This window comes from Canis aureus, chromosome 18 (assembly GCF_053574225.1).
Source record: "Canis aureus isolate CA01 chromosome 18, VMU_Caureus_v.1.0, whole genome shotgun sequence".
NCBI lineage: Eukaryota > Metazoa > Chordata > Mammalia > Carnivora > Canidae > Canis > Canis aureus.
In genome coordinates this window covers 21,532,705-21,556,160 of record NC_135628.1, presented here as the reverse complement: position 1 = coordinate 21,556,160, position 23,456 = coordinate 21,532,705, and the positions used below count along the sequence as shown (strand labels likewise).

The following is a 23,456-nucleotide window of genomic DNA, read 5'->3' as shown; positions in this document are numbered from 1 at the left end:
GTGGAATAGTTCTGCAGGGAGAGGTGAAGGTATTGATATAAAAGCATGTCAGGATGCTGATAGTTGCTGAAACTGGGTGATGGGTGTGCATGGAGGGTTTCCTAAAGTCTGTTTTCTGCTTATTTTATGTGTTTGAAATTTTCAAGAGTAAAGAAAATCGAAAAACATCATGCATTTTGAGGCTCACTTGGCCTGTCTTGCCTGCCGGGGTAATTCCAGCATAAAATAAATGAATCATAAATGAATTTCTACTGCCTGCCTCTCCACTCCCCGGCGCCTCAGTCTGCCTGGAGGTGCCACCTGCATGAGAAACAGCACTTTTTTACAATCGAGTCTGAGTTGGCACTTGTGCCCTTGTGTCCTAGGTATTGAGGCCCCTATTTAGAAGCACTGCCCATTTAACTTCTAGTGGGCAGTCACATCAAATGACTTCGTTTTAGCCATGTGGAGCACTCCTGCCAATTGTTGAGCTGCTTCCCTGCCTCCTCCAGGGCCTTCAGAAATAGCTTGTATTGTACATTATTATGGAAAATTCTCAAGCATACAGGTGGAGAGAATGGGGACTAGGGTGATGGAACCTCCTGGCCCTGTTGTTTATTTAGCTTTAACATTACAGTTCATGGCCAGTCTTATTTTGTCTGTAACAGCCTCCTCCCTACCTCCTTATTTTAAAACAAATCCCAGATATCATTTCTTGGAATTCTTGTGCCAGTTCTTTGCAGGGACTTAGCAAAGAGAAGAGAAAAGCCCAGCTTTGTCCTTGTCTTACTCTTCTCGCTGGCTTCCCTGACTCAGAAAACCTACTGTAAATATTTATATATATATCCCTAAAATGTAAGGACTCTGCTAAATATAACCAGAGTATAACCATTAACACACCTAAAGAAAAAAAATCAACTATAATTCTTTAACATCACCAAATTTCCAGTCAGTACTCAAGGTCCCCCAAACAGTCTGTGAGTAGTTTTTCCGCAGTTGGTTTGTTGGCCTCCTGACCAGGCCAGGCCCACACCTGGCACAGCAGCCAGCCGTGTCCGCAGGGGACGGTGAGGTTCAGACAGACAGGACTTCTTGATGCTGACGGAGTCAGCCCTGCCCGGCAGCCCTTCCCCTGCTCTTCTGTTCTGCGTGAAGCCAGTGGGTGCAGCGGGCCATTGGTGGTGAGGCCCTTGGGCTTCTGGCAGGAGGCCGGGTGTGCCCTAGATGGCTCCCATGAAGGCACGTCATGAATGACTTCTTACGGAGCAGATGGGCATGGTAGGGCACCCAGAGGCGGTCAGGGGAAGAGCTGAAAGTGTTACAGGTGAGGGTGAGGACGGTGAGGCCCTCAGGGGGAGAAATGGCTTGGCCTCCTCCTTGTTCAGCCTCCACTGTCCTGTTTCGCTTCCCACCCCTGAGCCCTACTGGAAGCCACCTGTTCCGAGCCCCAGGTTTGCGGGGGGGACGGCTTCTGCAGGCACATGGAGATCTGGAGGGACAGACAAGGTGGCTAAGAGCCAGCTCTGCCAGGCGAATGCCTGCAGCCAAATCCTGGTTCTGTCACTTAAAAGCTATGGGACTTAGGGCAAGTTGCTTAATGTCTCTGTGCCTCCGCTTCATCATCTGGCACCCGAGGTAACAGCAGTACCTATCTCACAGGGTTGCTGAGCAACTTAAATGAGATCATGGATGTGGTGCCTGGCCCACAGCGAGTGCTCAATAAATGTGAGCTATAATTATTATAAACTGCTATTAAAAACCACCCAGGCCAAATAGGACACAGCCTCTTTATCTGGCTCCTGGTTTCTCTCTAGACCTAATGACTCCAGCTTGCCTCCAGCCTAGAGATGGGCCTCAGAATTCTTTGGCCTTCACCCCTCTCCCTCTGATGTCATCCTTCTTGTAGGCACCACATTGTTCTTTGTCTTTGAAGGTTCATCCAACCCTAAAGGTCAAAGCAGGTCACAGTCATTCCTCCCCCAGAAGCATAATTGAAAGGCCCAGTTAAGCCAGCTGGGACTGTTCACAAAGCCTTTTTTCAGGGTCAAGCTCTCCATCCCAGTATTCAGGTCCCCAATACATTATAAGGAGTTCGGGCTTGGAAATCATGTTGCCAGTTATCAGGAACTTCAGAAATTTAACAAAAAGAGAAGAGCCCCGTGTTGCTCCCCTCTCCCCCTTCCCACTACCTCCACTGATTCAGAAAACTTGCATGCAAGGTTCTGCTCCTTAACCTTGGTGGCAGACGTAAATAACAGCTGGAGGACAGGTGTCTAAGTTTCTAGCCCATCAGGAAAGAAAAGATCCCAATAATTGTAATTTTATATAGAACAGGAGAAGTGTCATAGGAGAAAATCCAGAAGCCATGGTATTTTAGAGACAGGAGAACCAAATTTTAGAAAGGGGCGCAAAATGACATGATCCTGGACCTGTGCAGAGGAAGAGATGAGTCCCCTCCCAGCAGAGAGGACTGTAGTGGGGGAGGACCCTTCTACAGGTGCCAGTTCAGTCCAAGTCACTGGATTCTTAGCTATGATTAAGCGCCCCAGCTCACTAGTTTACGATGGCTTCCTATGGCAAGCACAGAAACTTTTTTTTTTTAATTGAGTCCCAGCCCCACAAAAGTAAAAATCACCTACACACAAATAAAAAGTAACTTAATGATGGGTTTGACTTCCCTATTCTTAAGAGCATGGACCATAAATCTCCAGTATATACAACTGTACTTGTAAAACACATGTACTGTGTATCTCAGCTCCTTGTCACTCAGTTGAGAAAAACAGGAAGAGAAGAGAGTAAAGATAGTAATTACTGGTACCAGGGCCTGTATGGCTTTCTCTTGACATTCTGAGTGAGCTGCATGCAGTTAGTCTTTAATTGTAACTTCAGAATCAAAAAGCATTAGAAAGGAGTAGTAATTACTGTGACATCTTTAATGTGTGAAGTGCTTTTTTTCAACCAATTTCTTAAAATGTGAATTATAAAGTATCCTTTCACTTCACAGACAAGGAAACTGAGGCCCAAGGTAATATAGCTGATAGGAGTAGGATGGCCCTTTTTCCTCAGCCATTTTTGGATCTGAGCTGTCCATAGGGAAATTTTTTTTTTTTTTTTTTAAGATTTCACTTATTTATTTTGAGACCATGCACGGTGAGTGGGGAGCAGAGGGAGAGAAAGAATCAGAGGCTGACTCCATGCAGAGCACAGAGCCCCTCTCCCCCCAAGGCTCAAACCCATGAACCTGAGATTATGATCTGAGCCTAAACCAAGAATCAGATGCTTAACAGATTGAGGTATCCAGGTGCCCCTCCATTGGACTTTTGAGGCGCCTTGTAGGCTGTGCAAATTATACTACATGTGCAATAGCCTTTTTTTTTTTTTACTTTCTCAGTAGAAATATTACAATATTGAGTCCTCTACCCCAAACTGCCTTGAGATGTGGTCTCTCCTTTCTTCCCACCAAGATAAAATTGCTAACTGTGATGTCACAAATTGGGTTCCCTGGGAGGTGGATTCTTGAGATCAAGTTAGATCTGCAGGATGATCATAAGGGTGTGACCATGGACACTACAACTAGGGAAGGGAGGACAGAAATAGAAGTCAAACTTGATGCAGGCTAATGAAACCAGGAGCTTTGGGGCTAGCGTGGTTCATCACAGTTGTCCCACATTGGGCCAAGATGGCCAGGCCTTTGTACTCTCCCTGCTCAGTCCTGGACTCTGGGTGCCCAGGGGAGGGTGTGACCTCAGGGGAAGTAGCTGTCAGCCTTTGAGGTATCCTTTTTTTTTTTTTTCCTTTGAGGTATCCTTAAAGGCTCAGCTGGAGGCCCTGTCTCCACTGGTCCTTCCTTGAGGGGATTCTGGGTTACACAGCTTTATGTGCAGCACACTAACCCGGGGAAAATTCTTATTTGTCACTTCTCATAACACATTTCTTTTAATTTCTTTTAGCTTTATAACACACTTTGCAGTAAATGATAGTTGAATGAATGAGTGAAGGACCAGCTAAGAAAATACTGAATAGGGGCTCCTGGGTGGCTCAGTTAGTTAAGCATCTGCTTCCAGCTCAGATCATGATCTCAGGGTCGTGGGATTGAGCCCCACATTGGGCTCTCTGCTCAGTTGAGAGTCTGCTGCTCCCTCTCCCTCTGCCTGCCACGTCCCCTGCTTGTGCTCGCTCTGACAAATTAATTTTAAAATCCTTCCACAAAAATAACAGTATGTGTCTTTAAGAGAAAATACTAAATGCTTAAACCTGTGCATATTAAACCATCTCTCTTCCCCAGTTCTCTGGAATTCCACCTGCCATTGAGATTCTTGGTGGTTAGCAGTCTCCTGTCCCCTGCAGCCTCCTAGACAGGGCAGCCTTTTGGGATGGTCTTAGTTTGAGCCTCTTGTCCAGCTTCATTGTTACTAGCGTCCTCTTACCCTTTCAAAAATGGACTGCTTTGGGGGATAAATTCTGTAGCCACTTTCTTAGACCCTCGGAGAGTCAGAACTGGCAAGGGCCCTCTCAGGAGACTAGATAGGTACTCAACAGTGAAACGAAGTGCTCCAGGTTTCACCACCTGCCTCTCCCGCCTCCCTCTCTGTGGCCAGAGAGGAAGAAGAAATACCTGAAGGCAGCACAGCTCAAATCCCTGCTCCTACTGTGACTTTCCTCCCTTGACTCCTGCAGCCAGCTTCTCATGCCTCCATCCTTTTTTTTTTTTTTCATGCCTCCATCCTTAATGATAGTCAGCAATCCTCCTCCGTGTAGACTCTGTCCCCGACTTGAATCTAGAGCCCAGCCTCTGCTGTCTTTATGTCATCAATTGCTTCATGGATACATTGAGAGCTCTAAGATATTGCTGCCTAGTGAGCTGCATTTTTAACCTTTTCATCAGCAAAATACTAAGAGATCCAGAATAGGTGGGGTGTGAGGAAGTGGGTATGTCCAAATGCCACTGATGACCATGTAAATTAGAACGGCCTTTTTGGAGGGCTTTTTGGCATATCCCGTGAAAGCAGTTGAAAACATCGTCAGCATAATTTCTTTAAGAAGTTAAAAAATGTATACTGGTGCAGGAAAATTCAAGAGGAAATCTTCAGGCTTTCCAGTAGGGAACTCTGTAACATAAAGCTTCCCAATTCTTTTTTTTTTTTTTCTCAAAACCAGCACAGTAATGATACCAAGACCTAAAAAAAAAATGCATCACAAAAATCTAAGAATCACTTTTATGCATATTCATGCAGAACATTAAATAAAATATTAGCAAGGCATACAAAAAATGTAGATGCAAAAAACTTTTTAAATGTTTATGTTATCCAGGGGGGTCCCTGGGTGGCTCAGCGGCTCAGTGGGTTAGCATCTGCCTTCGACCCAGGGCAAGATCCTGGAGACCCGGGATGGAGTCCTGCATCGGGCTCCCTGCATGGAGCCTGCTTCTCCCTCTACCTGTGTCTCTGCCCCCCTCCCCTCTCTCTATGTCTCATGAATAAATAAAATCTTTAAAAATAAATGTTTATGTTCTCCATTGTTGAATGACAGATTGTCCCAAATTTAATGGCTTAATACAAGTATGTATTATCAGAAATTCTGTAGCAGCTTGGCTCGATGGTTCTCATTCAGGGTCTCCTAGGTTGTGATCAGGGTGTCGGGTGGGTTGTGTTTATCCACTTCCAAGATGGATCAGTCATGCCTGTTAGCGAGAAGCCTCAGTTCTTCGTGGAGTAGGCCTCTCCGGAGAGCTCGATCTTTCCAACACCAGTGATGACTTCCACTAGAAAAAGTGATGGGGGCAGGGAGAAACCAGTGTCATAACCATCACATCCACCTTGCTTGTTAGAAGTGGTTCACTAGGTCCAGCTGAAGGGAAGGGGAATTGAGCTTTACCTTTTGAAGAAAACTGTGTCAAATAATTTGTGGATATATTTTAAAATTCTTTTTAAAAATACCTTTCAAAAATAAGGATAGGTTTTCCCACTACTGAATTCTCAAAGCTTCCATCCATTTCCTACTCCTTGTCCTGAAATAAAGGCTTTAACTAACTTGTTTCTGAATTAGCCCTGCCACGTGTACTTTGGAATCCATCCTCTATCACCTTCTGGAGGACCTTGCTTTATTGTTACCCTTTCTCCTAAATCATTCTCCTACAAATGTACTCTAGTTTCTCTCCTCTTCAAACAAAACACTACTCTGATCCATATCTCTATTCACTTCACAGCCACCATTCCTGAAAAGTCCCCAGTCTGCTGTTTCCAATTTGTCAGCTCCCATTTTTACTCTTCTACACAGTACCACTGGCTTCTACCCTAAATTGATTTTTTTGAAGGTTACCAACAACTTTCTTATTGCCAAACCCAGTGAAGACTTTTCTGTCCTTACCTTGTGCAACCTCCAAGCAGCATTCAGCATCATCAACCACTCCATTCTTCTTGAAACACTTGCAGATGCTGAGACATTGCTGTCCTCTGGCTTCCCCCTGAACCTCACTTCCTGTCCTCAGGCTCTTGGCTGGCTCCTCTGCCTGACCTCGGAATGCTGTGGCTCCTTGGGACCCACTGCCGAGCCCTTTCCATGTACTCTCGCTGGAATTTCATTTTTTTCTGTGGGGTTTTGTTGCTGCTGCTGTTGTTGATGTGTTCCCTGGAAGTTCAAACATTCACTCTAAATTCCAGATTCTCATCTCACAGCGTAATGGACATTTCTACTTGACTTTTGATATCTCAAATCTAATATATCCAAAATGGAAGAACTGTGTTTCCCCTCTTCTCTCTAGAACTGTCCACCATATTTTTAAGCCAGAAATCTAGAAATCATCCTTAATTCTCTTTATCTCCCATTTCCTTCCTTTTTTTTTTTTTTAAGATTTTATTTATTTATTCATGAGAGACACAGAGAGAGAGAGGCAGAGACACACACAGGCAGAGGGAGAAGCAGGCTTCATGCAGGGAGCCCGACATGGGACCCAATCCTGGGTCTCCAGGATCATGCCCTTGGCGGAAGGCGGTGCTAAACTGCTGAGCCACCGGGGCTGCCCCTCCCATTTCCTTCTCCTGTGTATTCTTGTCTGTCAGCAACTCCTGTGTATTCTTTTTTCCATAGTCCATAAATTGTTCCACTTTGTTACCTACTACCCTCTTCCTTTTTTTTTTTTTTTTTTTAAATTTTTATTTATTTAGGATAGTCACAGAGAGAGAGAGAGAGAGAGGCAGAGACACAGGCAGAGGGAGAAGCAGGCTCCATGCACCGGGAGCCCGACGTGGGATTCGATCCCGGTTCTCCAGGATTGCGCCCTGGGCCAAAGGCAGGCGCTAAACCGCTGCGCCACCCAGGGATCCCCTTTTTTTTTTCTTTTATTCTTTTTTTTAAATTTATTTTTTATTGGTGTTCAATTTACCAACATACAGAGAATAACCCCCAGTGCCCGTCACCCATTCACTCCCACCCCCCGCCCTCCTCCCCTTCCACCACCCCTAGTTCGTTTCCCAGAGTTAGGAGTCTTTATGTTCTGTCTCCCTTTCTGATATTTCCCACACATTTCTTCCCCCTTCCCTTATATTCCCTTTCACTATTATTTATATTCCCCAAATGAATGAGAACATATAATGTTTGTCCTTCTCCGACTGACTTACTTCACTCAGCATAATACCCTCCAGTTCCATCCACGTTGAAGCAAATGGTGGGTATTTGTCATTTCTAATAGCTGAGTAATATTCCATTGTGTACATAAACCACATCTTCTTTATCCACTCATCTTTTGATGGACACCGAGGCTCCTTCCACAGTTTGGCTATCATGGCCATTGCTGCTATAAACATCGGGGTGCAGGTGTCCCTGCGTTTCATTGCATTTGTATCTTTGGGGTAAATCCCCAACAGTGCAATTGCTGGGTCGTAGGGCAGGTCTATTTTTAACTCTTTGAGGAACCTCCACACAGTTTTCCAGAGTGGCTGCACCAGTTCACATTCCCACCAACAGTGTAAGAGGGTTCCCTTTTCTCCACATCCTCTCCAACACTTGTTGTTTCCTGCCTTGTTAATTTTCCCCATTCTCACTGGTGTGAGGTGGTATCTCGTTGTGGTTTTGATTTGTATTTCCCTGATGGCAAGTGATGCAGAGCATTTTCTCATATGCATGTTGGCCATGTCTATGTCTTCCTCTGTGAGATTTCTGTTCATGTCTTTTGCCCATTTCATGATTGGATTGTTTGTTTCTTTGGTGTTGAGTTTAATAAGTTCTTTATAGATCTTGGAAACTAGCCCTTTATCTGATATGTCATTTGCAAATATCTTCTCCCATTCTGTAGGTTGTCTTTGAGTTTTGTTGACTGTATCCTTTGCTGTGCAAAAGCTTCTTATCTTGATGAAGTCCCAATAGTTCATTTTTGCTTTTGTTTCTTTTGCCTTCGTGGATGTATCTTGCAAGAAGTTACTGTGGCTGAGTTCAAAAAGGGTGTTGCCTGTGTTCTTCTCTAGGATTTTGATGGAATCTTGTCTCACATTTAGATCTTTCATCCATTTTGAGTTTATCTTTGTGTATGGTGAAAGAGAGTGGTCTAATTTCATTCTTCTGCATGTGGATGTCCAATTTTCCCAGCACCATTTATTGAAGAGACTGTCTTTCTTCCAATGGATAGTCTTTCCTCCTTTATCGAATATTAGTTGACCATAAAGTTCAGGGTCCACTTCTGGGTTCTCTATTCTGTTCCACTGATCTATGTGTCTGTTTTTGTACCAGTACCACACTGTCTTGATGACCACAGCTTTGTAGTACAACCTGAAATCTGGCATTGTGATGCCCCCAGATATGGTTTTCTTTTTTAAAATTCCCCTGGCTACTCGGGGTCTTTTCTGATTCCACACAAATCTTAAAATAATTTGTTCTAACTCTCTGAAGAAAGTCCATGGTATTTTGATAGGGATTGCATTAAACGTGTATGTTGCCCTGGGTAACATTGACATTTTCACAATATTAATTCTGCCAATCCATGAGCAGGGAATATTTTTCCATCTCTTTGTGTCTTCCTCAATTTCTTTCAGAAGTGTTCTATAGTTTTAAGGGTATACATTCTTTACCTCTTTGGTTAGGTTTATTCCTAGGTATCTTATGCTTTTGGGTGCAATTGTAAATGGGATTGACTCCTTAATTTCTCTTCCTTCAGTCTCATTGTTAGTGTATAGAAATGCCACTGACTTCTGGGCATTGATTTTGTATCCTGCCACGCTACCAAATTGTTGTATGAGTTCTAGCAATCTTGGGGTGGAGACTTTTGGGTTTTCTATGTAGAGTATCATGTCATCGGCAAAGAGGGAGAGTTTGACTTCTTCTTTGCCAATTTGAATGCCTTTAATGTCTTTTTGTTGTCTGATTGCTGAGGCTAGGACTTCCAGTACTATGTTGAATAGTAGTGGTGAGAGTGGACATCCCTGTCTTGTTCCTGATCTTAGGGGAAAGGCTCCCAGTGCTTCCCCATTGAGAATGATATTTGCTGTGGGCTTTTCGTAGATGGCTTTTAAGATGTTGAGTAATGTTCCCTCTATCCCTACACTCTGAAGAGTTTTGATCAGAAATGGATGCTGTATTTTGTCAAATGCTTTCTCTGCATCTAATGAGAGGATCATATGGTTCTTGGTTTTTCTCTTGCTGATATGATGAATCACATTGATTGTTTTACGGGTGTTGAACCAGCCTTGTGTCCCGGGGATAAATCCTACTTGGTCATGGTGAATAATTTTCTTAATGTACTGTTGGATCCTATTGGCCAGTATCTTGTTGAGAATTTTTGCATCCATGTTCATCAGGGATATTGGTCTGTAATTCGCCTTTTTGGTTGGGTCTTTGTCTGGTTTTGGAATTAAGGTGATGCTGGCCTCATAGAACGAATTTGGAAGTACTCCATCTCTTTCTATCTTTCCAAACAGCTTTAGGAGAATAGGTATGGTTTCTTCTTTAAATGTTTGATAGAATTCCCCTGGGAAGCCATCTGGCCCTGGACTCTTGTGTCTTGGGAGGTTTTTGATGACTGCTTCAATTTCCTCCCTGGTTATTGACCTGTTCAAGTTTTCTATTTCTTCCTGTTCCAGTTTTGGTAGTTTGTGGCTTTCCAGGAATGTGTCCATTTCTTCTAGTTTGCCTAATTTATTGGCGTATAGCTGTTCATAATATGTTTTTAAAATCGTTTGTATTTCCTTAGTGTTGGTAGTGATCTCTCCTTTCTCATTCATGATTTTATTAATTTGAGTGTTCTCTCTCTTCTTTTTAATAAGGCTGGCTAATGGTTTATCTATCTTATTAATTCTTTTAAAGAACCAACTCCTGGTTCTGTTGATCTGATCCACAGTTTTTCTGGTCTCGATTTCGTTGAGTTCTGCTCGAATCTTTATTAACTCTCGTCTTCTCCTGGGTGTAGGATCTATCTGCTGTTTTTTCTCTAGCTCCTTTATGTGTAAGGTTAGCTTTTGTATTTGAGTTCTTTCCAGTTTTTGAATGGATGCTTGTATTGTGATGTATTTCCCCCTTAGGACTGCTTTTGCTGCATCCCAAAGATTTTGAACGGTTGTATCTTCATTCTCATTAGTTTCCATGAATCTTTTTAATTCTTCCTTAATTTCCTGGTTGACCCTTTCATCTTTTAGCAGGATGGTCCTTAACCTCCACGTGTTTGAGGTCCTTCCAAACTTCTTGTTGTGATTTAGTTCTAATTTCAAGGCATTATGGTCTGAGAATATGCAGGGGACAATCCCAATCTTTTGGTATCGGTTCAGACCCGATTTGTGACCCAGTATGTGGTCTATTCTGGAGAAAGTTCCATGTGCACTTGAGAGGAATGTGTATTCAGTTGAGTTTGGATGTAAAGTTCTGTAGATATCTGTGAAATCCATCTGGTCCAGTGTATCATTTAAAGCTCTCGTTTCTTTGGAGATGTGCTTAGAAGACCTATCGAGTATAGAAAGAGCTAGATTGAAGTCACCAAGTATAAGTGTATTATTATCTAAGTATTTCTTCACTTTGGTTATTAATTGATTTATATATTTGGCAGCTCCCACATTCGGGGCATATATATTGAGGATTGGTAAGTCCTCTTGTTGAATAGATCCTTTAAGTATGAGATAGTGTCCCTCTTCATCTCTCACTACAGTCTTCAGGGTAAATTTTAGTTTATCTGATATAAGGATGGCTACCCCTGCTTTCTTTTGAGGACCATTCGAATGGTAAATGGTTCTCCAACCTTTTATTTTCAGGCTGTAGGTGTCCTTCTGTCTAAAATGAGTCTCTTGTAGACAGCAAATAGATGGGGCCTGCTTTTTTATCCAGTCTAAAACCCTGCGCCTTTGGGGTCATTTAAGCCCGTTCACGTTCAGAGTTACTATTGAGAGATATGAGTTTAGTGTCCTCATGTTATCTATTCAGTCCTTGTTTTTGTGGATTGTTCCACTGAACTTCTTCTTAAAGGGGAATTTTAAGAGTCCCCCTTAAAATTTCTTGCAGAGCTGGTTTGGAGGTCACATATTCTTTCAGTTGCTGCCTGTCTTGGAAGCTCTTTATCTCTCCTTCCATTTTGAATGAGAGCCTTGCTGGATAAAGTATTCTTGGTTGCATGTTCTTCTCATTTAGGAACCTGAATTTGTCCTGCCAGCCCTTTCTGGCCTGCCAGGTCTCTGTGGAGAGGTCTGCTGTTACCCTAATACTCCTCCCCATAAAAGTCAGGGATTTCTTGTCTCTTGCTGCTTTAAGGATCTTCTCTTTATCTTTGGAATTTGCAAGCTTCACTATTAAATGTCGAGGTGTTGAACGGTTTTTATTGATTTTAGGGGGGGGTCTCTCTATTTCCTGGATCTGAATGCCTGTTTCCCTTCCCAGATTAGGAAAGTTTTCAGCTAGAATTTGTTCAAATACATATTCAGGCCCTCTGTCCCTTTCAGCGCCCTCGGGAACACCAATTAAACGTAGGTTTTTCTTCCTCAGGCTGTCCTTTATTTCCCTTAATCTATCTTCATGGTCTTTTAATTGTTTGTCTCTTTTTTCCTCAGTTTCCCTCTTTGCTATCAACTTGTCTTCTATGTCACTCACTCGTTCTTCCACCTCGTTAACCCTCGTCGTTAGGACTTCTAGTTTGGATTGCATCTCATTCAATTGATTTTTAATTTCTGCCTGATTAGCTCTAAATTCTGCCAGTCATGAAGTCTCTTGAGTCCTTTATCCTTTTTTCTAGAGCCACCAGTAGCTGTATAATAGTGCTTCTGAATTGGCTTTCTGACATTAAATTGTAATCCAGATTTTGTAACTCTGGGAGAGAGGACTGTTTCTGATTCTTTCTTTTGAGGTGAGGTTTTCCTTCTAGTCATTTTGCTCAGTGCAGAGTGGCCAAAAGCAAGTTGTATTGGGAAAAGGAGAAAAAGAGAGGAGAGAAAGAAGGAAAGAAAAGAGAAAGAGAAAAAAAGAAAAAGGAAGAAAAAGAGAAAGAAAAAGAAAAAGAAAGGGAAAAAAAGGGGTGGGGGAAGGAAACAAGTCAAAAAGCAAAACAAAAACAAAACAAAACAACAACAACAACAACAAAAAAAGGAACCACGGGGAGTATCTTCTGATCCTGTGTACTTTAAGTCCCTTGGCTTCCCCTGGAAATTGTCCGTCTAGCTGGTCTTCTGGGGGAGGGGCCTGTTGTGCTGATTTTCAGGTGTTAGCAGTTGGGGGAGCTGCTGTGCCCCTGCCTGGTGCAGGGCTCAGTGGGGGGTGTTTACCCCGTGAGGCCCCTGGAGGAACAACCCCAGTGGCGGGGCCAGCTCTGCAGCCCTGAATTCAGCTCCGGCAGGAACTCTGGAGCTCTCGGTCTGTAGGGCCTGGAGGCTCCGGGGCGGGGCCGCTGCTCTGCTCAGCTCGGGGCAGGAGAATCCTCGCTGTCCTGGGCCCTCCCAGCCTCTGCCTGTCCCGGGGGAGGCCGGATCCCGGGCTGTGTCCCAGCGCCCTGTGCTCCGGGGCCTGCGCTGTTGGATTCGCGCTCCCGCCCGGCAGCCCCCTCCGCGGAGCGGCGCCCAAGCTCCCCGGAGCTGCTCCTGGAACCTCGCAGCCCCCTCCGCGGAGCCGCCGCCCGAGCCCCTCCGAGCTGCTCCGGGTCCCGCCGTGCGCGCTGCAGCCCTTAGGGAGCTCGGCGCATCTCCCGGGGCGCAGGTGTCTGTTACTGTCCCAGGGAGCCCGAGGGCATCCCCGCCCTCCTGGGTCCTGCTCCAACTCCCCGCGAGCCCCTTTCCCCCGGGAAGGTCGGTGCAGCTCCTGCGTCTCCGGAACGGGGCTCTCCTGCCCTGGGGACACTCGCCCCGGCCTCAGCCCGGCTCCTCGCGGGGCCCCTCCCCCTTGGAGGCCTTTGTTTCTTTATTTCTTTTTCCCCCGTCTTCTTACCTTGATAGAAGCGCGAACTCTTCTCACTGTAGCATTCCAGCTGGTCTCTCTTTAAATCTCAGGCCGAATTAATAGATTTTCAGGGTAATTTGAAGGTTTTCTAGGTAATTTGGTGGGGACAGGTGATTTGGGGACCCTACTCTTCCGCCAGCTTGCCCCTCCTCCCTACTACCCTCTTCCGATTCTCCCCCACTCTCCCTTAAATTACTGCAGTAGCCTTCTTACTGGACTCCCCACTTCTACTCTTGCATTTCTGCAGACAGGATGGGAGAAGGGGAGTAAAAATGATCCTGTGCTGTTAATAATAAGAAAAAAGACTAATACTCCAATACAAAAATGGGCAGAAGCCACAAACAGTTCACAGAAAAGGAAATACAAATGCTTTAAAGCTTGTGAAAAATGTTCAACCTCAGTAAGAGAAAGTAAAATTACAGTGAGATACCAATTTTCAAATTGGCACCAAATTGGCACTTTTATCCACTGTGGGTAGGAATTTAAATTATCACAAACATTTTTGAAAGGCTACTGGATAGAATCCATTAAATAAAAAATGCACATATCTATTGACCCAGCATAAATCCTAGAAATTTATTCTGTTTGCACATGCATACAAAGATGTAAGGATGAGGACGTTTTAATATTGTTAAAAGGAAATATTGGAAACAAGTATCCATCATTAAGAAGCTAAGGAAATACATTATGGTAACAGGCACGCGAGTACACTGGAGGTTATCTGTACCTTTAGTGCATTCCTCTTTTCACATGGCTCTTCTCTGTTTTTTCAGATTCCATCAAATACCCATCTCTTCTGAGAGCTCTTCCCTGGCCACACTCTAAAGGAGGTCTCCTCTTTTCTTCTTTCACTTGCCATCACTTATTTTGTAATTAACTTTCTTCCTCCCTTTAACTCTTAAGGGGCACTCTGAATGTATTTTTTCCCTATTGTAACCACAGCATCTAGTATAGTGTTTGGCACTCAATATGTATTAATTGATATTTATTTATTTATTTATTTATTTATTTATTTATTTATTTATTTATTTATTTATTATTTTTTGGTATTTATTTTTTGGTATTTATCTCTTTCTGGCCCAGAGCTTCCAAAACTCTTGGTTTCCTAAAAATTAAGAACAATGGGAGCATCTTTTGCTATACTATTTGGTCTGTTGTCCTCAGTTCTTAAAACAGCTCCAGAGCCATAAAGGCAAAAGGCATGTCTTGTTATTTATAACAAGCCCCTTGCAACCACTCTTGATTTATGTTAATGAGGTGACTTTTGAAAAGTCCTTAAAGGTGGGATGCCAGGGGAACCAGCCAGATGATTAGTGGGTTGGAACTTTTCGCCCCTACCTCTCAGACCTCTGTGGAAGCAAGAGCAACTGGAGATTAGTCCAGTCACCAATGGTCAATGATTTATTCAATCATGCCTAATGAAACCTCCATAAAAACCCTGAAGGATAGGGTTCAGAGACTTCCAAGTTGGTGTACATGTGGAGGTGTGCAAGAATGGCATGCCAGAGGGACACCTGGGTGGCTCAGTGGTTGAGCGTCTGCCTTTGGCTCAGGTTGTGATCCCAGAGTCCCGGGATAGAGTCCCACATTGGGCTTCCTGCGTGGAGCCTGCTTCTCCCTCAGCCTGTTCCTCTCTCTGTGTGCCTCTCATGAATGAATAAATCTTAAAAAAAAAAAAAAAAAAAGAATGGCATGCCCTGCATGTGGAACTTCTATGCCCCTTCCCATGTAACTTGCTCTGTGTACCTGGTTATAATATTCTGTAATAAAATGGTAACCTAGTAAGTAAAATGTTTTCTGAGATCTGTAAGCCACTCTAGCAAATAAAATCCAAAGGGAGGGCGTCGTGAGAATCTCTGATTTATAGCCAATTCTGAAGCACAGGTAACAACTTGGACTTGGCATTTGAAGGGAGGGGAGGGAGTGGACAGTCTTAGGAGACTAATCTGTGGGATCTGACGCAGTCTTCAGGGGAGGTAGTGATAGAATTGAGTTAAATTGTAGGATAGTCACCTGTGTTGCAGAATTTCTTGGTGTGTGGAAATGCACACCTCTAGTGTCAAATGAAGGAGTGTTGTAAGAGAATCAAGAGTAGACCAACCAAGAGCTTTTTCACGATTATTATTGAACATTATTCTGGAAGTATAACCAAAGCAAGTAAGGCAAGAAAATGATATATGAAATGTAAATGTTGGAAAGGAGAGATGAAAACCATAAGGCAATTGATAGTATTGTATACTTCGGGGAGAAAATAAGATTAACAGAAAAAAAAATTAAGATTTTATTTATTCATGACAGAGAGAGAGAGATTAACAGAAAATTTAATGGAAGAATAATTCTGGGTCAACCTTTTGCTCTTGCTTTGACCAAAGTAATTTTGTCATGTACAGATTTTTAGGGCAACTCATTAGTGAGATATAATTTCAAACTTTAAAAAAGTTGTAAGAATAGTATATATCCTTTACTCAGATTTACCTGGTGTTTGCATTTTGCTCCATTTGACTGTTCTATTTTGTAATTATAGCTACCTATCCATCTACGCATAATTTTTGTTGTGAAACATGTAAAAGTGAATTAAAGACATTTTGTCTGAGTACCCAAATACTTTAGTACCTGAACACGTAAAAGTGAATAAAAGCCATTTTGTCTCTGAGTACCCAAATTATCAAAATCGGGAAACTAATGTAAATCTAAGACTATAATCTATCCGTATTCACATTTTATCCATTGTCCTGGAAATGTCCCATATAAGACCTTTTCCTCCTGGATCAGCATCTAACTCAGGATTATACATTGTATTTAGTTGCCAAGTCTCTCAGTCACTTTTAGTAGAGAAAAGTTCCTCAGTCTTGGATTTCTTGACCTTTAGATTTTGGAAGAGCATCAGTCATTTGCTTTATAAAATGGCCCCAATTTTTAAAAATTTATTTTTGATGTTGCCTTGTGATTGAGTTGAGATTATGAATTTTGGACAGGAATACCACAGAAGTGTGTATTTCCCCATCAAGTGGCACATTGATTTTATTGCCATTTTGTGATGATAGAGTTTACCTCTTGGCTGAGGTGGTTTGCCATGTTTCTCTTGTAGTGTCCCTATTTAAATGTTTCTCATCAAACTGTTTACTCCCTAGTTTTAGCATCCATTAATGATTTTCTAGCCCCTGTCATTCTCCTTTATTTATTAGTTGCATTCTACCTTAAAGGATTTCCTTTTTCTCTCATTTACTTATTTATATTCAGATGGACTTATGGATTCTATTTAATTCATTTTATTTAATTAGTTAGAAGATAGGGCTTTTAACCCAATTTCTGCTTCTTGTATTGTTTATCTCTTCCAGGTCTTTAGGAAAGCCATTACTAAAGTCTCAGTTTTCCCCGAAGTCTTCCCAGACTAAAGCTTACTTGGTTTCCTATCCAGGCCTGTATTAGCTGCTTGTTCCGTTTTGTTTGTGTAATGTTAGACGTAACGTACTCTTGTGTTTGCAAGTTCATGTTGTGTCCATATGTATTGTATTAACTCACATACTATACGTTAATGAAAGGGAGCTTGCTTCGTGGCTCTAAAATAGATCATAGAATTTAGAAGCTCCTGTGCCCACCAACAGCAAATTCGTAAGTTAGCTGCCTCAGGAATCCAGAAGTTTGAATTTGATTATCTTCAGGCTTAACAAAAGAAACTTTGCCTTGGCAAAAGATAGACATTAAAAGAGTGATGACCAGTCAGTCAGCTTTTCCTTCCTTCCCCAGATTTAGATAGCAAACAGATTTGTAATTGCAGGAAAGATTAAAATAAAACAATGGCAGCTCACCCATTGGAAGTGGATCGCTATCAGAATCTTCAGATGCTGTGTCTGGGAGCTCCTCTATTCAACAAATACCTAGTAAGGGTCTATCATGTGGCAGGTCCTGGGCTAGGCAGTGGGCATGCAGGAGCTAAACAGAGCCTCTACCCTTAAGAAGCTAGCATTCTATTGGGATAGAGAACATTCAGCTGATGCTAAATACTATGAAAAAAAGCGAGGGAAATACAGTGCCTTTTTATAAAATAAAAGTATGATGGTAATATTTGAATAGAAACTTGAAGCTTCAAAGCCATGGGTGAGGGGGTGAGGCAGTGAGCAGAGAGCCCTACGTCAAACGCAAGCTGAAAGGAGAGTTTTTGGTGTGCCTGAGGGTGAGCTGAAGAATCAGCCAAAGACAAGACACCTGGGTGGCTCAGTGGTTGAGCATCTGCCTTTGGCTCAGGGCGTGATTCTGGGATCCTGGGATCCAGTAATCCAGTCCCGCATCCGGCTCCCTGCAAGGAGCCTGCTTCTCCCTCTGCCTGTGTGTGTCTCTCATGAATTAAATCTTAAAAAAAAAAAAAAAAAAAAATTCAGCCAGAGAGAAGTGGTTGGTGAAGTAGGATAATAGAGAAGGTACCTGGATGCCAGGTAAGAACCCGTTTTCCAGAAGGAGGGAGTAATAAGGGAAATGTGACTGATGGGTCTGGTAAGGTGAGCCTGGAGAACTGTCAACCTGGGGAGACCCTGAATAGATGTTTCAGAATTCCCACTGGAGTAGGTTCAAAAGAGAGTGCAGGAGTCCAGATGACTCTCTGAAGGATGATGCTCTAAAAGGAACCAGAACAATGGGATGGAATCTAGAGAATAATATGGGACATCAAAGGAGGGAGAGATTTTAAAGATGAGAGGTTGTAGGTTAGTAGGCTGGTGGGAGTATCTCGACAGGAAACCCTAGATACAGAAGAGGATAGAGCAGCAGCAGCAGTGAGTGTCCTTGAGCCCTGGAGCTGGTTGTTGGTAGAGACTGAAGTAGGAACAAGAACAACTCTGCTGCAGGAGGGAGTCAGTTAAGTGAACAGAGAAGTAAAACCAAGCGGTCCACTAGCATGTCAGCTTCCTTTTTTAAAGGTTTTCTCTCCTTGTTTCTGGCATCTGTATGTTTTATCTTTCTTTGACCTTCGTGTGTTTTTATTTATTTTTATTTTTTTTAAATTAGCATTTCTCTGTTTTAGATTTGGAGGTGGTGCTGCTTAAAGAAAAAATTAAAAATAGGTCTTTTGAAAGAGTTTGAGAGGCCCGGTTATTGTTAGGCAAACATTGCATGCTTTTAATATAAGTATCAGTATATCAGTGTATGTTAATGGTTAACTCTTAAGTTTCCAGTTAGATTAAAAAGTAGGGTTCATCTGGGTAAGCAGTTGAAAATACCTATGGAGATTCAGTCTTAAGTTTTGTTCGCTTTTTTTAATATCTTTTTTCTGACTTTAAAAGTAACATTTGTTGTAAAATATTCAAAAAGTACAGAAATGTATAAAATGTAGACACTTTTTACCCAAACTTCCCCAACCTTATTTACCTTTCAGAAAGAAACTACAATTAACACTTTGTAATAATACTTTCCAGACTTTTCTATTTATATATATGATCACTGTTGCTTCCAGCTTAACTGATCTATTTTCAACAGAAAACTAAGTAAAAACTGCCTGCTAGCAACACTGATTCCTAAATATGATCAAATTTGTAAGTAGTTTAAACTTAGAGCTTTATAAATTCTGCATATTACAACAGCCAGTGTCTTAGTGAGTTCTTGGGCCTTGTTTCAGAATTAACTCTTTAATACTGAAATAATGCAATGCCAGTCGTAGCTTTTGACTTGGGTTTTTTTAAGATCACTGAATAAAGTATAATGCAGTTTTAAAGGTTGTTTGACTTATTTGGTGAAATATGGATTTCTACTTAGTACATTTTGGGATACTTTTATAGGGGAGTGAAGTACTAAGAGAGAAGCATGAAGCTGTGGATCATAGCTCTCAGAATGAGGAAAATGAGCAAAGAGTATCATCAGCCCAAGAAAGATCACAAAAGAATGAAGAAAGTAAAATAGCAAATAATCCTGACTGGGAGGCAGAAAAGCCCACTGAATCTAGCAATGAGGTAAGCACATCAGAATAGCTCAGCCTTTTACCATTTCGGCTATAAGGTAGAATTTTTTAAGATCTTGAGAGAAAGCATGCACATACATACATGGTGGGGAGGGGTAGAGGGAGAGGGAGATGATGTGACATGTTATCAGGCTTGATCCCAGGACATTGGGATCATGACCTGAGCCGAAGGCAGACTAACCAGGTGCCCCCGTAAGGTAGATTTTGGTTTTGACAATGTGTTGATAAGGAGTTTCCCACATAAGTGCCCTACTGTAAGCAAATCAGATATATGAAAATACGTATCTTTTATAGTTGTGTGAGTGGCTTTTTGATTTACAAAGGAATCAGCCCATAGAATTAGTTGTCTCTGGTTAAACTCAAGATTGTGTGTGTTGTGGGGCGGGAAGGAGGTACTGTATGTATTACACACAAACCCCTTCAGGAAGTTGCTAGCAGGTTTTGTTGTGTTTGCTATGGCAATGGATAAAGAGGTGACTGGCTTACTAAACCCAGGAATTCTTAACCAGACATCTGCAGGGGCACCCAAGCTGGCTAGGTCTGGGATACTGAGGCAGAATAACTTGAAGGCAAATTACCCCTCAATACCAGCTGATTCTTGGCCTCAAATCCTCATTTAGTCTCCTGGTAGACCATTCTGAATTCAGGAGCCCGCTTTGTATCTCTGGCCAGACCAGGTGGGACAGCCTCTTTGGCTCCTCTAACCATACCCTTTGGCTGTGTGAAGAGGTTATAGAAAGATGAATGACAGATTCTTCCTGCAGCCTGTGTGTCCCTTCCTTCTTTCATATGGGCCCTACTCTGGTTTCTGGTCACCCCTGCTGACACCCTAGTCCACAAGCCTGGTAAACACACACTCCAAAGACAGATCTGAAGGTTCCACAGAACCTTAAACCAGGGCTCGCCCTGATGGTCCTCTCAGCATGACTTGCCCCAGAGAACCACATGTTTATATTTAACATGAAATTTTAGAAGAATTTTAAGAAGTGGACTTTAAAAAGACTGACCGTTTCTTGGCAATCTAAATTTCACTCAAAGTATGGAATACATCTTGTGGATTAACTGTAAGGATTACGTAGTTGTCCATTTTTGTGCAAGATCTATACCCAGCTAAACAAAAATATTAAGGCCATTGTATTTAAAAACAGTAACAAAGTTCTTTGAAACCAAATGTCTGAAAAATTATTCTCTATAATCTTAAGTGTAGTGGAATAATTCTGTTGCCTGGACTTTAAACAGATATTAAGGCCCTCAACTAGAAAGCAAGTATCAACACACCTAATGAGATTCTGAAGAGAGGGAAAGTTTTGTTTGTTTTTAAGAGGTGAGGGCAGGTTTAAGGGAAACCAAGAATAAGGAAACTCTCGAGGACAGTCATTATCCAAATCAAGGCAGAAGGGAACCTGGGAAGAAAGGGAGCTCAGCTGTCTCTAAGGCACATCTGTCCTTCCTCTCATCTTAGCCCTTTGTCTCCTGTGGATCTAGCCAGGGGGCTGGCTCAGTAGGGGCACTGAAGAAGGGAACAAGCACAGATTTAATGAAACAGATCTGTATATCCTGGAGGATCAGTCCATAATACACTTAAAGCAGAATAGACTTTGTACCTTTCCATCAGTTCTAAATATTAAGGCTTTCTTTTCTGCAAATAACGTTACTTACCCACAATATAGGATTTTCACAGGAATCTAGATTTGTGCTGGTACTCCTCACACACTTATGGCCATCTACAAATTTTGGTCAGTGCTTGGGCTGGGACTAATGACTCAAGTTTGGGTCAGAAATTAACAGTCAAGTTAGCAAATAAAGTCTCCAGGCCACTAAGAATGTATAATTTACTAGTAAATGATGACATCTTACCAATTCAGCTTAGGTGGTCCTGTAGCATCCATAGACACAGAAAGCCTTGTATTTGTATTAATGGGCCTTGAATACATGCCTTCATAGAATGCAAGGTACTTGGTGTAACGAGAAACCAATTATTTGTATACACTAAAAACTTGCAAGTTTAACTGGTCTGAATCCTCAAAAGTGGAAACCCTAAAATACAAAGTTAGGGGAGGGGAATGTATCAGGAATGTGAACCTGCTGACATGTAAAGCTAAAACCCCTATGATAAACCAAAGACAGAAAGTCCTGGATAAAAGTTTTTAAGTGCATAGCAACTCAAAAGCAAGAATGGCAACTCTGTAGACAAAAGCAGCAGAGGCAATGCAAATCCAGAATTTAAAAGACATCAAAATTTAAGAAGCCACAGTGAAGGGATTGTATACAGATGTCATGACACAGACTGGAGTTGAACAGATGAGAAATGAGGTATTAAGCCCATACGGTGGGGTACCTAAGTACCTAAGTTCCCCCACGTAAAGCTCAGGATTTATAAAGATTCTTCTGTTCAGGAGATGGGGAGACTAGTGCAAGCCTAGACACCACCTAGGAGACAAGAGCAAAGCAGCAGTCTATCCAGCCTTAGAAATCAGAACCTCAAAGACCCTGTGTTTGATTTAGAATCTGAATCCACACTACCATTACTATCAGGAATCCTAAGCCAAGAAAGCAAGGTGTACAAAATGGTATAAAAACTGGTCCTTGGAGAGAAAAACAATTGTTTTAAAAGTTAGCTGGTAACCCTTGGTATGTGGGATTCCTACAGAAAGTTACCGAGAGATAATTTTTCTTTTATATTTAAAGATGAGCTTAAGACAGAACAAGAAAATCTAAGTTATTTCTAATAGGAGTCTCAGGCTAGAAAAGGATGAAGGTGAACCAGTCTTCAGAGTGTTTATGGCAAAATATTTTGAAAATTAATTTTAGGACTCAGATTAAAGGAGTACAGAGTCCCAGGCAGAGTAAATAAAAACAAATTAAATCCCAAATACACCAATGTGAGACAGAGTCTGAAGGGGGTGGGGAAAGATTGGCTATAAAGTGACAGACTGACATCAATAGCAATACACCCCTTAGTGCAAAACACAAAGGGGAAACATTAAACCGGGTAATCATAACAGATAAATCCCTATTTTAAGCATAAAAGCAAATAATTCCAGTTTACAAAAACTGAGTTTACCCCTGGTGGAGCCGCTCTCTAAAAAAAGCTGTCAAACGAGTTATTTCATTAAGAAACAAACCTGAAGGCAGGAGATGAAGCAGTTAGTGAAACTGGCAAAACATTTTGGTAAATCTAAATACATATTTGACTTGGAAAAAAATCACAATTTTGTAACCAGTTGGAGAATCAGCCACAGAAGGGTAAAAATAAGGTGGAACTAAGAATATTAGCCAAAAATATGGAAAGATGGTTAAGGCAAGAATGGGGGAAGAGTTTGGAGTTAAAAACCCTTATTTAGGAGCACCTAGGTTGCTCAGTGGTGGAGTGTCTGCCTTCAGCTCAGGTCGTGATTGTGGAGTCCTGGGATCAAGTCCCAACTCTGGGCTCCCCTGTAGGGAGCCGGCTTCTCCCTCTGCCTGTGTCTCTGTGTCTGTCTCTTACGAATAAAGTCTTCAAATAAAATCCTTGTTTGAGGGATATTAAAATATTTAGTACTGAAAGAAGAGTGTAGAAATTCAAAGTAGGGGTAAAAATTCAGAATAGATAAAAGACCTGGTTATTCTTTCAAGATAAAGAACTTAACCTTAATTTTTTTTTTTTTCCTGCAGAGAGCTCTAAATGGGACAGATACAGCTTTCTCTCTGGAAGACTTATTTCAGATGTTTTCATCACAGCCTGAAAATTCATTGGAGGTAATTGGAACCTTAGCTTCTGCACTGATCTGTGAATATATTTAACCTCTTTACTAGGATGACATAGTTTATGACATAGTTTTGAGCAACAGTACTGCCATTATGTAAGAGCACAGATTTAGGATTCCTTTTTATAGAGAAACTTCAGTTTTAGAGAATTAGCTTATATATCCTTCCTCCTCTTAAATGATCACAAGGATATAATCAAATTTATAATTTATCGAATCATGACAGTAAACCTTTGACAAACTAAGGCATAGTTTTTTTTTTTTTTCCTGTGAGCATTTGTCTCAATCATAGTTTATCAGAAGACAACCACCCACCTTGCCTAGACTACTCCCCTGTGGACTTTCTGCCAACAGCTAGGTTGATTGTTCAGTTTATATCTATAAAGCAGCAAGGT

The 23,456-nt window shown here is 41.9% G+C and overlaps 1 protein-coding gene and 1 long non-coding RNA gene across 3 annotated transcripts in view; one reads left to right on the top strand and one right to left on the bottom strand.

Moving 5' to 3' along the window:
* NFE2L3 (NFE2 like bZIP transcription factor 3) overlaps window positions 1-23,456 on the top strand; it is a 41,485-nt gene that overhangs the window by 10,500 nt on the left and 7,529 nt on the right. Inside the window, exons 2-3 of one of the 2 annotated variants that reach the window (XM_077856468.1) lie at window positions 19,137-19,307; window positions 22,970-23,053. In XM_077856468.1, coding sequence (XP_077712594.1) covers window positions 19,137-19,307; window positions 22,970-23,053 — 255 coding nt within the window. The remainder of the gene's footprint in view (window positions 1-19,136; window positions 19,308-22,969; window positions 23,054-23,456) is intronic. The other variant, XM_077856469.1, reaches the window with a different exon arrangement.
* LOC144288723 (uncharacterized) lies at window positions 2,892-7,295 on the bottom strand. Its single transcript, XR_013356700.1, has 2 exons — window positions 6,346-7,295; window positions 2,892-5,740 (listed from the first exon to the last, which is right to left on the bottom strand). It is a non-coding gene; the product is annotated as an uncharacterized LOC144288723 (long non-coding RNA).